The sequence below is a fragment of the Oncorhynchus tshawytscha genome, linkage group LG08 (genome assembly GCF_018296145.1).
Source record: "Oncorhynchus tshawytscha isolate Ot180627B linkage group LG08, Otsh_v2.0, whole genome shotgun sequence".
NCBI classification, from domain to species: Eukaryota; Metazoa; Chordata; class Actinopteri; order Salmoniformes; family Salmonidae; genus Oncorhynchus; species Oncorhynchus tshawytscha.
The window spans coordinates 52,855,764-52,869,295 of record NC_056436.1 but is presented as its reverse complement, the minus strand read 5'-3'; the positions used below and the strand labels follow the sequence as shown (position 1 = coordinate 52,869,295).

General features: G+C 42.5%; 1 protein-coding gene across 1 annotated transcript in view; it reads right to left on the bottom strand.

The window, feature by feature from the left end:
* Positions 1 to 13,532, bottom strand: part of LOC112256331 (neuronal membrane glycoprotein M6-a) — a 35,693-nt gene that overhangs the window by 11,437 nt on the left and 10,724 nt on the right. Inside the window, exon 2 of the mRNA XM_024429503.2 lies at positions 1,980 to 2,172. Coding sequence (XP_024285271.1) covers positions 1,980 to 2,172 — 193 coding nt within the window. The remainder of the gene's footprint in view (positions 1 to 1,979; positions 2,173 to 13,532) is intronic.

The window sequence follows — 13,532 nt, the reverse complement described above, 5'->3', positions numbered from 1 at the left end:
ATTTGCCAGTTCTTGCTGTGAGATGTTACCCCGCTCTTCCACCAAGGCACTTGCAAGTTCACAGACTTTTCTGGGGGGAATGGCCCTAGCTCTCACCTTCCGATCCAACAGGTCCCAGACTTGCTCAATGGGATTGAGATCCCGGCTCTTCGCTGGCCATGGCAGAACACTGACATTCCTGTCTTGCAGGAAATCACACACAGAACGAGCAGTATGGCTGGTGGCATTGTCATGCTGGAGGGTCATGTCAGGATGAGCCTGCAGGAAGGGTACCACATGAGGGAGGAGGATGTCTTCCTTGTAATGCACAGCATTGAGATTGCCTGCAATGACAACAAGCTCAGTCCGATGATGCTGTGACGCACTGCCCCAGACAATGACGGACCCTCCACCTCCAAATCGATCCCACTCCAGAGTACAGGCCTCTGTGTAACGCTCATTCCTTCGACGATAAACCCAAATCCGACCAACTCCCCTGGTGAAACAAAACCGCGACTCGTCAGTGAAGAGCACTTTTTAACAGTCCTGTCTGGTCCAGCGATGGTGGGATTGTGCCCATAGGCAACATTGTTACCGGTGATGTCTGGTGAAGACCTGCCTTACAACAGGCCTACAAGCCCTCAGACCAGCCTCAGTCCAGCCCTCAGTCCAGCCTATTGCGGACATTCTGAGCACTGATGGAGGGATTGTGCATTCCTGGTGAAACTCGGGCAGTTGTTGTTGCCATCCTGTACCTGTCCCGCAGGTGTGATGTTAGGATGTACCGATCCTGTGCAGGTGTTGTTACACATGGTCTGCCACTGCGAGGACGATCAGATGTCCGTCCTGTCTCCCTGTAGCGCTGTCTTAGGTGTGATTGCGTTGCAATGTATCGCCCTGACCACACCTGCAGTCCTCATGACTCTTTGCAGCATGCCTAAGGCAAGTTCACACAGATGAGCAGAGACCCTGGGCATCTTTCTTCTGGTGTTCTCAGATTCAGTAGAACGGCCTCTTTAGTGTCCTAAATTTTCATAACTGTGACTTTAATTGCCTACCGTCTGTAAGCTGTTAGTGTCTTAACGACCGTTCCACAGGTGCATGTTGATTAATTGTTTGTGGTTCATTGAAGCATGGGAAACAATGAAAATCTGTGAAGTTATTTGGATTTTTAGGAATTATCTTTGAAAGACAGGGTCCTGAAAAAGGATGTTTCTTGTTTGGCTGAATTTAGTTAGCTGGCTAGCTTCTGATGGGGGTTCCGGTTCTAAAGTATTAAAATAGCAGATCCGTACCACATTGGGTGAGGCGGGTTGCAGGAGAGTATATTCAGTCCGTAGATGGAAAGTGACATTAAAATACATACATAAGAAATTCAAATATATATGAAGAAAACGATGTAAACACGGGACAGGACTGGACAAGACAAATACACACGTCTGACTGTTACCCCATCTTAGAAGTTATCAATGTAATGATGTCACAGTCAATTAATTGAGATCAACCATTATGTTACTATCAGTATAGTCCGACAAGAATACTATCAGTATAAATGTCTGCCCATAAAATCAAATCCTTTTTTATAAAAATGCATCTCCCTTTCAAGCAGTATAGGCCATTCTCTAACAAACCGGCCATAGTCAGCTATCAACTTAAAATTTCCAGCAAAGGGAAAAAATATTTTTTCTCTCTCTCTCTTTCATTAATCCATAAATCCACACAACATCATTTGGAATAATTGTCACTAATTTGAACAAGAAGGAGCGCTACATCATTCGTGGGCGGACATGTTTGTAGACTTGTATGAGACAGTGTTCTTTTACCAGAATACAATGTTTGTCTTTTCTGCCCCGTCTGCAATTACTGTACATTTAGGTTCCTTAATGTAAGGTTCCTCAAAGTACATAGCAGCTACTTGGTATAGGAGTAACGTTCATTTGGTACACAGCAGTACATCTTGAATGTTTCCAGTGTAGATCCTAGGTTTGTAGCTTACTCACATGGTGAACACGTCCAAGGAATCCACGGGTCCCCGGACCACCTCAAAGTAGTTCTGCAGGATGGTGACGGTCCCGGAGAGGGCCTCGTGCCCGCAGCCGCAGAACAGTGCCACCCCAGCATACAGCAGGATGGTAGCGATGAGTGATGGGTACGGGATGCCACCCAGGCATTTGATGCAGCACTCCAGGCATCCTGAGCACACACAGACACGTGAGACAGAGAAGGTCAGACATCACTCATGAAAGATAAAAGGGAATTGTCACTATATACAGTACATCACAGCCATGGGACAACAGAAGGTTGGAGAAAAACATTTGAGAGTATTTGTTGAGAGTGCTGGACAATAATCTTGATAGGAATCAATCAGACTAAGCTGGGGTCAGATCAAGGCCTTTTATTGACCACGACAACAACTAAAATGTTGTTATGATAGTTGGTAACCATAGTAGTAGTTACCATAATCAATATGATAACTGTTTTTAAACATAAATATTATGTGACTGTGTGGCACACTTCATGGGGTTTCGACACAGGAGATTCTTCACCTAAGAACAATGTGGTACAGTATGGTATCTTCATACACAGTGGTCATCCTCTACACATTGGTGGTGAACTGCAGTCTAGTTCCAGAAATTGATATACAGGTTAGTATGAGGAATGAGATGAACTCAACGGAACCCCTACTGAACCCAGCAAAGCTCTGGTGCAGTTGACCCTTTCAGCCTGAGCCGTAGGTGAAGTCTGACCTCTAGGCATTCAGGCCTTCGACTCTGTCTGGCCACACATCCCATGGGATCAGGGGAAATAGTTACTAGAGTTCTCCGTTCCTCAGTCTGTGTCTTTGTGTATGTGAATGGAATGGAATGTAAGGATGTATTTGACTGGATTATTGTGTTTCATATTAGGAAAGCATCACACACATTTAAATGTTCCTGTATGTTGGTGCTTGTGTACGTATCTGGACAGTGAGTTAATTCTATGAGTAATGGCTGCTATGCCAACATACTCTACAAATACATTTTGTACATGCATAGCTTTCTTTCAGGCTAATGCAATATGCATCAGGTTTGTCCCATTTCAATTTTATTAGTGAACCTCACTCTTTCACGGTCAGATATAAACTGATATTGAGTCAAATAGTATTTCCTCTCCTCCCACTGCACTCTGAAATATGCTCCCCAAATCAATGAACAGCGCTATTGAAATGCACAAATGTAATTTCACGCTCATATAACTGGAGCATTTCCTTCAGTGCATCTACATCACTTGATGAACTCTTCCCCATTCATCCTTATTCAATCCCCGCTCACGTTTCCCATTCAAAAAGAAAAAGTCTATAAACCAAGCCGAGTCCATTTTTATTGTAATTCTCAAAGATACCAATCAATTGCATCTCCATCATCGCAGCCAGGCAATCATTTCCTCTATCACGCCTTGTGTTGAGCTTCCCTTTCTCTGTGATGCGAACGCAATAGCCCTCTTCTTCCTCCCTCCTCCACGCTCTGCTTATGTTTCTATACAGACTGTGAATGGAATACCAAGTAGTCTAGCTAGCTACCTCCGCCACAGCCTGCTAGGTTGGGGAGGGCTGAGCGTCTCAGACTGATCCTCATCCTAGGCTAGCCTATCTGCATCCTCGCAGTTGTAATCCAATGCCAGCCTGTATCGTCTTGTCGTCATGGCCGATTCACATCATTTCCCAGCTATGACATCTCTATTTAGGGGCTCTCTTCACTTTATTGACTCATGTCATGTTCGTTAAAATGGTTTTATTAGGCTTTTGCATTATTCAGATATGTCACCCATAATTGGAGGACACATTTATTTGAGCTGGATTTTAAAAGGGTAATCTGAAACTTTGTTATGCTTTACACTAAATTGTGTCTATTTATCATTACAAACCATTAGTATGTTACAACACATGTAAACTACACAGGTTTAAAATAGGAACCTACGGTAAACATATATATATATAATATATATATATAATATATATAATATACATATATTGTAACGACCCTGGGTTTATATACTGTATATATATATATATATATATATATATATATATATACATGTTTGTCTTCTTTTCATAACTTAGATATTTTTTGGCATAGCTTGGCTTTCACACTTCCATTGCAGAAACGTTGAAAGAATTCACATTAGTGTTGATGTATACGCCTGCCATTGGAATCAATAATGAAACACCGTGGCTGCGTATGACTGGACAGAGTTAATAGGCGGTGGTGGGATTTATGGATCACTAGCCACGACAAATACTGTTATAATATCCCTGGGACCTGACAATGAAGACTAAAGCTATATGGGGTTGTGTTGCCATGGCAACTGGGGCGGATATGGGTTGATCACACCAAACTCTGTCTCGAGGGATAGGGAATTCATGATTGGCAGGTAATTGAGGTTACGGTATGCTTTGTCAGTATAAAGGCAATTGATGGTATCATATAATGACAAGGATCGGTAGCAAATTCGCATTAGACCAATAGGCCAATAATAAACAGTATGTCATCAATATATTGTATAAATCATTTCAACGGCCGTATGTATGACCAAAAGTTAATATGGCCATATTTTCATTACTCATTCAATATTTATAGGTGAAGGAGATACCATATCTTGGCATTAACACAGATTTCCATGGCACTTTTGTCTTCTAACAAGTTTTCAATCTCAACAACTCTCCACTGGAAAACAACAGCTACTCCTCCCATCATCACAGTCTAATTTCACAGCACTACATTGATCTTGAGGTCCCTGACTCAAATCTTTGTGTGTTGATGCGATGCTAGGGAAAATGACAAACTAGTGTGAATTGACTGAAAGAGCCACTGGACGCTTTCTTCATAATTGAGCAAGGCAGCATCCCTGCTGTAAGTGTTTTGGGTATATGTTATGAAAGGGAGCATTCACTCTCTCTAGCGATGTATTTAGCAAGAAACCGAGGTTTGCTAGCCTACTGTAGGTACCAGTCTGTTTGTGCCATCATGACCCTTCTTGCTATAGTGTGTTTGCCCGTTATACTAAGTTCTCATCAATAGCCTATAATGTGTTTTGTCTATGTGTATCTTTTATTAGCATTTTAGCTTTCTAGTAAATAAACTAAGATTGGGTCCGTGCAGATTTACGGACTATATGACATTCAGAACTAGATTGTAGAGGTAACTGGTTAATTAGAGGCTGTTGTAAAATCGATATTCTGATATTCTTTGAGTTAATTTGGGAAATAGAAACTCAATAAAAACTAGTTTTCCATGGTGCCCCAGGTTAATGAGTTAATAATTGCTTAATTTAGTTAATCACGCAATTAGAAACTTTTAATCATTTGATGAGCAACAGTTGTCATATTAACCAATACAACGTCACGACAGGGGTGTGCTCAGTCCTCCTTTTCCTGTAGTCCACAATCAACTCCTTTGTCTTGATCACGTTGAGGGAGAGGTTGTTGTCCTTGCACCACACGGTCAGGTTTCTGACCTCCTCCCTATAGGCTGTATCATCGTTGTCGGTGATCAGCCCTACCACTGTTGTGTCATTGACAAACTTGATGATGGTGTTGGAGTCGTGCCTGGCCGTGCAGTCATGAGTGAACAGGGAGTACAGGAGGGGACTGAGCACGCATCCCTGACGGGCCCCCGTGTTGAGGATCAGCATGGCAGATGTGTTGTTACCTACCCTTACCACCTGGGTGCGGCCCGTCAGGAAGTCCAGGATCCAGTTGCAGAGGGAGGTGTTTAGTCCCAGAGTCCATAGCTTAGTGATGAGCTTTGAGGGCACTATGGTGTTGAACGCTGAGCTGTAGTCAATGAATAACATTCTCACATGGGTATTCCTTTTGCCCAGGTGGGAAAGGGCAGTGTGGACTACAATAGAGATTGCATCATCTGTGGATCTGTTAGGGAAGTATGCAAATTGGAGTGGATCTAGAGTTTCTGGGATAATGATGTTGATGTGAGCCATGAACAGCCTGGAATCCTGGCGAAACTGCCATGTCATATTACAACAACAAAGAAGTTAATGCCAACAACAAAAACTTTTTTTGTCCCTCTGACATCAATGCATGCGGATAGAACAGCAGCACATGTAGGGGAGAGTGGTGGAAATAAAACAAAAAGGGTTTCTAGGAAACCGTACACAAAATATTTAGGAAGAGGTGAAGGAAGAAACCACATGGAGAATGTTAGGTAAAAAAAAAAAAAGATTTTCACGGTCAAATTCATTTGTGTTAAAGGTTTCATGATGCTCGTATCTAAACCAAATAAGATACTTATTGTTCTTTACATCAGTTGGGGTCTCAATGATCTTCGATATGAGGTCCAAACCTAGCATGAAAGTGCATGCTTGTGTGGGATAATATAATCCAAATGTTTGCCTTGGGGTAAGTTGAGCCAATGGTTGAGACAATTGAAAGTTGAGAAAAAAAGTTTTCTTCCCAGGTATAATGCAAGGCGTCGCTAGGATAGGAGGTAACAACAGGCCTGGCCTATGTTAATAATTTAATGTTTGTTAGGCGTTAAGCCTGTTAAAAGATGCTTAAAGAGCGACTGTCCCCTAAAAAAAAAAAAAATCACTTTGAAAATGGCCTATGTGGCATCGATATGAGTCAAAAATATTTATTCTAGCGTCAAAATTGGCTACAAAGTGTAAATAGGATCATTTTGGCCATAATGTCAGTCCAGTCTAAAACAAAGTTTGGAACAGTGCGTCCAAATAAGTAATTGAAGGTTGGGTTTGGATTATAATTATCTCAACAAATCATGCCTTTTCGCCAAGCTCCACAAAGGGGCATGTCCACGTCCACTTTGCTTCCCCGTTGACTGGGGATCTGTTGTTTCATCACCCAAAACCAACGCGTACAAAGGACCACTGCCGTTTGAGACTGAAAAGCCCTATATGGATTGAACATGCAATGCATGCTTCCAGCAGGATGAACAGCCAACAACTATGGTTGGAGCCTGTCATGATGCGGAATAGGTGGTTGGAGTTTGTTGGTCCCCAGTGGTGGTGAGTATACCAGCAGCTAGACCATAGATTGCTGGTTATGTATTTGGTCATTTTATATACCTGTCAGCAACGGGTGTAGCTGAAATAGCCAAATTCACTCATTTGTCCACATACTTTTGTATATATAGTGTATTTTTTACGAATTCTGCCAGTAACAGTAATGGCAACATTGACATTTAAAATAAATTTGGGTTCATATGGAAAAGTTGTTTCCTACTAATTATTTGCCTACTTTAGCAATGTCATCATATTTCCATGCCACTGTAACACAGTCACCAGTATCTGAGGTGCAACCCATGTCTATGGCACAAATAAATATTGGATGCAGCTATGGTGGTACTAGCTTACTCATGTCTGACTACTATTCAACAGTGTACTAACTAGCAGCAACAAAACACAAACCAACCCAGGGCCATAGCAAAACATGTCACAGTTGGTTGCATACTGTAACATATTCACTGGCCTGAATCTAATTCAATCTGGAGCCAGTCAGTCTACATCTGGCATTATGGTCAGATTTGCCAAATGGAGGGTGAGGGAGAGCTTTGTATCCGTCTCTGTGTGTGGAGAAGTAGTGGTCTAGAGTTTTTTTCCTCTGCTTGCACATGTGACATGCTGGTAGAAATGAGGTAAAACGGATTTAAGTTTGCCTGCATTAAAGTCCACGGCCACAAGGAGCGCCGCTTCTGGATGAGCATTTTCTTGTTTGCTTATGGCCGTATTCAGCTCGTTGAGTGCGGTCTTCGTGCCAGCATCGGTCTGTGGTGGTAAATAGATGGCTACGATTAATATAGATGAGAACTCTTTTGGTTGATAGTGTGCACGTTGGCCAATAATATGGAGGGTGGTGGTGGTTTACCTACTCGTTGGCAAATTCTTATAAGGCACTCCCCCTTTTTCTCCTTCTTTTCTTCACACAGGTGACTGGGATTTGGACCTTGTCTTGACATAGCAGTATATCCTTCGCATCTGACTCATTTAAGAAAAAATCTTTGTCCAGTTTGAGGTGAGTAATCTCTGTTCTGATGTCCAGAATATATTTTCGGTCATGAGGGACAGTAGCAGCAACATTATGTACCAAATTAGTTACAAACAATGGGGAAAAAACAAACAAAATAGCACAGTTGGTTTGGAGCCCATAAAAAATATGGGACACCACACAGGACGGTATGACCACTCTGACATGTTTCCAAGGTAGCCCTATTACCACAAGATAAAATGCCGATAGCTATTGAATCGTCTGGGAATTACAATGAAAGATGAAATGTGGACATTGTTATATTAGCAGAACACTACTTCTATGGTATTATGTAAGGGTTGTTTATTCTACATGGATCTGTTACTACATTTGACAGTTATCAAAACACTTAGATTAGAATATCTACATAAATTCAGCAATTGCATTCTTCTCATATTACACTATAGGCTACTGACCTATTCAAAGCTTCCTTTGGCATCTCACCATACATCTGCCTGAAGTTATTGAACTAAACTTGCAGGAGGTTTGTTTGTTCTGCAGGCAAGGTTCTGACAGATGGGTGTGTCCTGGTGATGGAAAGGACACACCCAAGAAACACCCACATCAAACCACACCCCCAAGCCAAACAGCTGTAGAATGATGTATAATTACTTAGGTGTTGCCAGCTGTGGGTATGTGGGCCGGATTAAAATGAACCCAACCCAACCCAAGGAACACTGTTACGCTACCTTTCATTCCGTGACATACAGTACCAGTCAAAAGTTTGGACACACCTACTCATTCAAGGGTTTTTCTTTAATTTGACAATTTTACACATTGTAGACTAATAGTGAAGACATCAAAACTTTGAAATAACACATCTGGAATCACGTAGTAACCAATCACATAGTTAAACAAATCCTAAAATATTTTATAGAAGCCATCCTATGCCTTGATGACAGCTTTGCACACTCTTGACATTCTCTCAAGCAGCTTCACCTGGAATGCTTTTCCAACAGTCTTGAAGGAGTTCCCACAAATGCTGAGCACTTGTTGGTGGCTGCTTTTCCTTTCCTCTGCGGTCCAACTCATCCCAAAAGATCTCAGTTGGGTTAAGGTCGGGTGATCTTTGAGGCCAGGTCATCTGATGCAGCACTACATCACTCTCCTCCTTGGAAAATAGCCCTTACACAACCTGGAGGTGTGTTGGGTCATTGTCCTGTTGAAAAACAAATGATAGTCCCACTAAGCACAAACCAGGTGGGATGGTGTATCGCTGCAAAATTCTGTGGTAGCCATGCTGGTTAAGTGTGCCTTGAATTCTAAATAAATCACTGACAGTGTCACCAGCAAAGCACCCCCACACCATCACACCTCCTCCTCCATGCTTCACGGTGGGAACCACACATGTGGAGATCATTAGTTCACCTACTCTGCATCTCACAAAGACACAGCGGTTGGAACCAAATATCTCAAATTTTGACAGATCAAAGGACAGATTTCCACCGGTCTAATGTCCTTTACTCATTCTTCTTGGCCCGAGCACGTCTCATTTTCTTATTGGTGTCCTTTAGTAGTGGTTTCTTTGAAGCAATTCGACTATGAAGGCCTGATTCACTCTGATTCACACAGATGATGTTGAGATGTGTCTGTTACTTGAATTCTGTGAAGCATTCATTTGGGCTGCAAGTTCTGAGACTGGTAACTAATGAACTTATCCTCTGCAGTAGTGGTAACTCTGGGTCTTCCTTTCCTGTGGCGGTCGTCATGAGAGCAAGTTTCATCATTGCGCTTGATGGTTTATGTGACTGGACTTGAAGAAACTTTCAAAGTTCTTGAAATTTTCCGCATTGACTGACCTTCATGTCTTAAAGTGATGATTGACTGTAATTTCTCTTTGCTTATTTGAGCTGTTCTTGCCATAATATGGACTTGGTCTTTTACCAAATAGGGCTGTCTTCTATAAATCCCCCCTACCGTGCTTCTACACCTGCATTGCTTGCTGTTTGGGGTTTTAGGCTGGGTTTCTGTACAGCACTTTGAGGTATCAGCTGATGTACGAAGGGCTATATAAATACATTTGATTTGATTTGATTACCTTGTCACAACACAACTGATTGGCTCAAATGCAATAATTTCCACAAATTAACTTTTAACAAGGCACACATGTTAATTGAAATGCATTCCAGGTGACTACCTCATGAAGCTGGTTGAGAGAATACCAAGAGTGTGCAAAGCTGTCATCAAGGCAAAGAGCGGCTACTTTGAAGAATCTGAAATATACAATACATTTAGTTTTGTACAACACTTTTTTGAGTTACTACATGATTCAATGTGTGTTATTTCATAGTTTTGATGTCTTCACTATTATTCTACAATGTGTGTGGAAAATAGTAAAAATAAAGAAAAACCCTTGAATGAGTAGGTGTGTCCAAACTTTTGACTGGTACTGTATATATATTTTGTCTAACTTCTCGCAAATCTCAGTTTTGGAAGAGACTGACTTTATGACCAAAATTATCCTATTTACTCTTTGTAGTACATTTTCACTCTAGAATAAATGTTCCTGACTCATATCGATGACACTAAGGTCATTTTCAAAACGAGAAGTTTCTTTTTAGGGGCTATCGCTCTTTAAAGGGATAGTGGGAGATTCTGGTAGACTTCCAGTCATTGTGCTTATGCTAGTTAGCATTGGCTCGCAAAACTACCAACAACTTCCTTCAAACTGCACATAGAGACATAAAAAATGTTATCCATGAGTTCATCTGACTCATCTGCTTAATTGTCAGAATCTTGCACTATCCCTTTAAATGATGATCATACTATGCTCTTGAACTTTATTGTATGAAACCTTTTAATTAGGACACCATTACATATAAAATGAACTTACTACAGTACATAAAAACATGGCTACATGTGGAGAAGCTTTAAGCTATAAATAAATGCTGAATCAAGAGACAGGCTCCACCTTCAATTGACCCTTCGCTATGCCCTGTCCCAGAATTTGGAGCAACCAATTGCAACATTCTGGTGGATAGCAACGGGCATCAAGTCCGACTCCTCGATCAAACTCAGCTTGTTTGAAGCTAATGAGGGCAATGGCAAAATATGAGAGTTCCTCAAATAATAAATGGTTTAAATTGGCTAAATAACTGAACAGTGCACCAAGGGAACTTGCAACTGTGATTCCTGAAATGCAAGGCCTGTTGGAGTATTTGGAAATTGAAATTGAAATCTGAAATTTCTTGGTTGCTGGTTAGCTAGATCTCAGTCTCATTGGCCACCATTGAAAGCTGAGACATAAATTGAACAAGTTCCACAGATATGTGACTAGCAGAAATTGAATAATAAGTCCCTGAACAAAGGAGGGGGGGTCAAAATCAAAAGTAACAGTCAGTATCTGGTGTGGCCACCAGCTGCATTGAAGACTGCAGTGCATCTCCTCCTCATGGACTGCACCAGATTTGCCAGTTCTTGCTGTGAGATGTTACCCCACTCTTCCACCAAGGCACCTGCATGTTCCCAGACATTTCTGGGGGGGATGGCCCTAGCCCTCACCCTCCGATCCAACAGGTCCCGGATGTGCTCAATGGGATTGAGATCTGGGCTCTTCACTGGCCATGGCAGAACACTGACATTCCTGTCTTGCAGGAAATCATGCACAGAACGAGTAGTATGGCTGGTGGCATTGTCATGTTGGAGGGTCATGTCAGGATGAGCCTGCAGGAAGGGTACCACATGAGGGTGGAGGATGTCTTCCCTGTAATGCACAGCATTGAAATTGCCTGCAATGACAACAAGCTCAGTCCGATCATGAAAGACCATGAAAGAGCCTCCACCTCCAAATCAATCCCGCTCCAGAGTACAGGCCTCGGTGTAACTCTCATTCCTTCGACGATAAATGTGAATCCCACCATCACCCCTGGTGAGACAAAACCGCGACTCATCAGAGAAGAGCACTTTTTGCCAGTCCTGTCTGGTTCAGCGACGGTGGGTTTGTGCCCATAAGCGACATTGTTGCCGGTGATGTCTGGTGAGGACCTGCCTTACAACAGGCGTACAAGTCCTCAGTCCAGGCTCTCTCAGCCTGTTGCGGACAGTCTGAGCACTGATGGAGGGATTGTGTGTTCCTGGTGTACCTAGGGCTGTTGTTGTTGCCCTCCTGTACCTGTCCCGCAGGTGTGATGTTCAGATGTACCGATCCTGTGCAGGTGTTGTTACACGTGGTCTGCCACTGTGAGGACGATCAGCTGTCCGTCCTGTCTCCCTGTAGCACTGTCTTAGGCGTCTCACAGTAAGAACATTGCAATGTATTGCCCTGACCATACCTGCAGTACTCATGCCTCCTTGCAGCATGCCTAGGGCACGTTCCCGCAGATGAACAGGGACCATGGGCATCTTTCTTTTGGTGTTTTTCAGATTCAGTAGAAAGGCCTTTTTAGTGAACTAAGTTTTCATAACTGTGACCTTAATTGCCTACCGTCTGTAAGCTGTTAGTGTCTTAACAACCCTTCCACAGGTGCATGTTTATTAATTGTTCATGGTTCATTAAACAAGCATGGGAAACAGTGTGTAAACCCTTTACAATGAAGATCTATGAAGTTATTTGGATTTTTACGAATTATCCTTGAAAGATGAGTTTATATTATGAATACAACTTTCGTCTGCTGTCGACATCCGGATATGATCTGAGAGCAAGTTAACTAATAGCTTTGACTGAATGCAGTCCACCACAACATACCCAAGAATCGTCTGATTAGCAAGGGGTAGTCTGTGTTTAATTTCACTGTGTAATACAACCACATTTTGAGATCATTGAAGCGGTTTTAGTAGTTTGAATGAGGAATTGGGTTTCAGAGAGAAATGTTGCCTGACGCTGCAACAGTAACCAAGGGGGGCGGGCTTAGAGAAGGATCAATTGTCTCCCGCACAAAAAGCCCCTCTTCAAAAATTTAAGCCTGTAATTTGGTCGTGACCCATCTCTCCAGTCCAATCAACAGCAGGCGTCTCTCTCTAATACAAAGAGAAAGGACACCCCCCTCCCATGCCCCCTCCCCATTCCCACCTCTCTCCCATCTGTCTGCATCATGTCCGACAGTCAAAAGGGGTACACAGACACACACACAAATGCACATAGGCACACAAACGTGCACGCATGCACAAACCCATATAAATGGTTGAGGTTGCCATCATATAATGGTCACCTCTCATAAAACATTGATGATGCAAAGTTTGATGATGAAGAGGTGAGGAGGGGGGGGGACAGAGGGAGATCTTGAGAGAGAAGGAAAGAGAATACATAAGAGAAAGCAAATGAGTGTGGTTGGAGTGGCTTGTGGTGTACATAAGGTACATTTGCGCATTTATTGTTCACTAGATCTGGAAGCCTGGAGACTTACACTAAGCAGTGGGGGGTATGGTTGGATGTTTTAGTCTGTGAATGTCGGAAGAGTACGTGTCTCCACGCTCGCTTTCCCGATACCGTTAGTTCGGCCTCTTCCCCTGCCTGGAGCATGCAGGTTTTCAGAGCTCTCCGCGTCCCTTATTACTCTGCGCATGTTTAATCAACCAG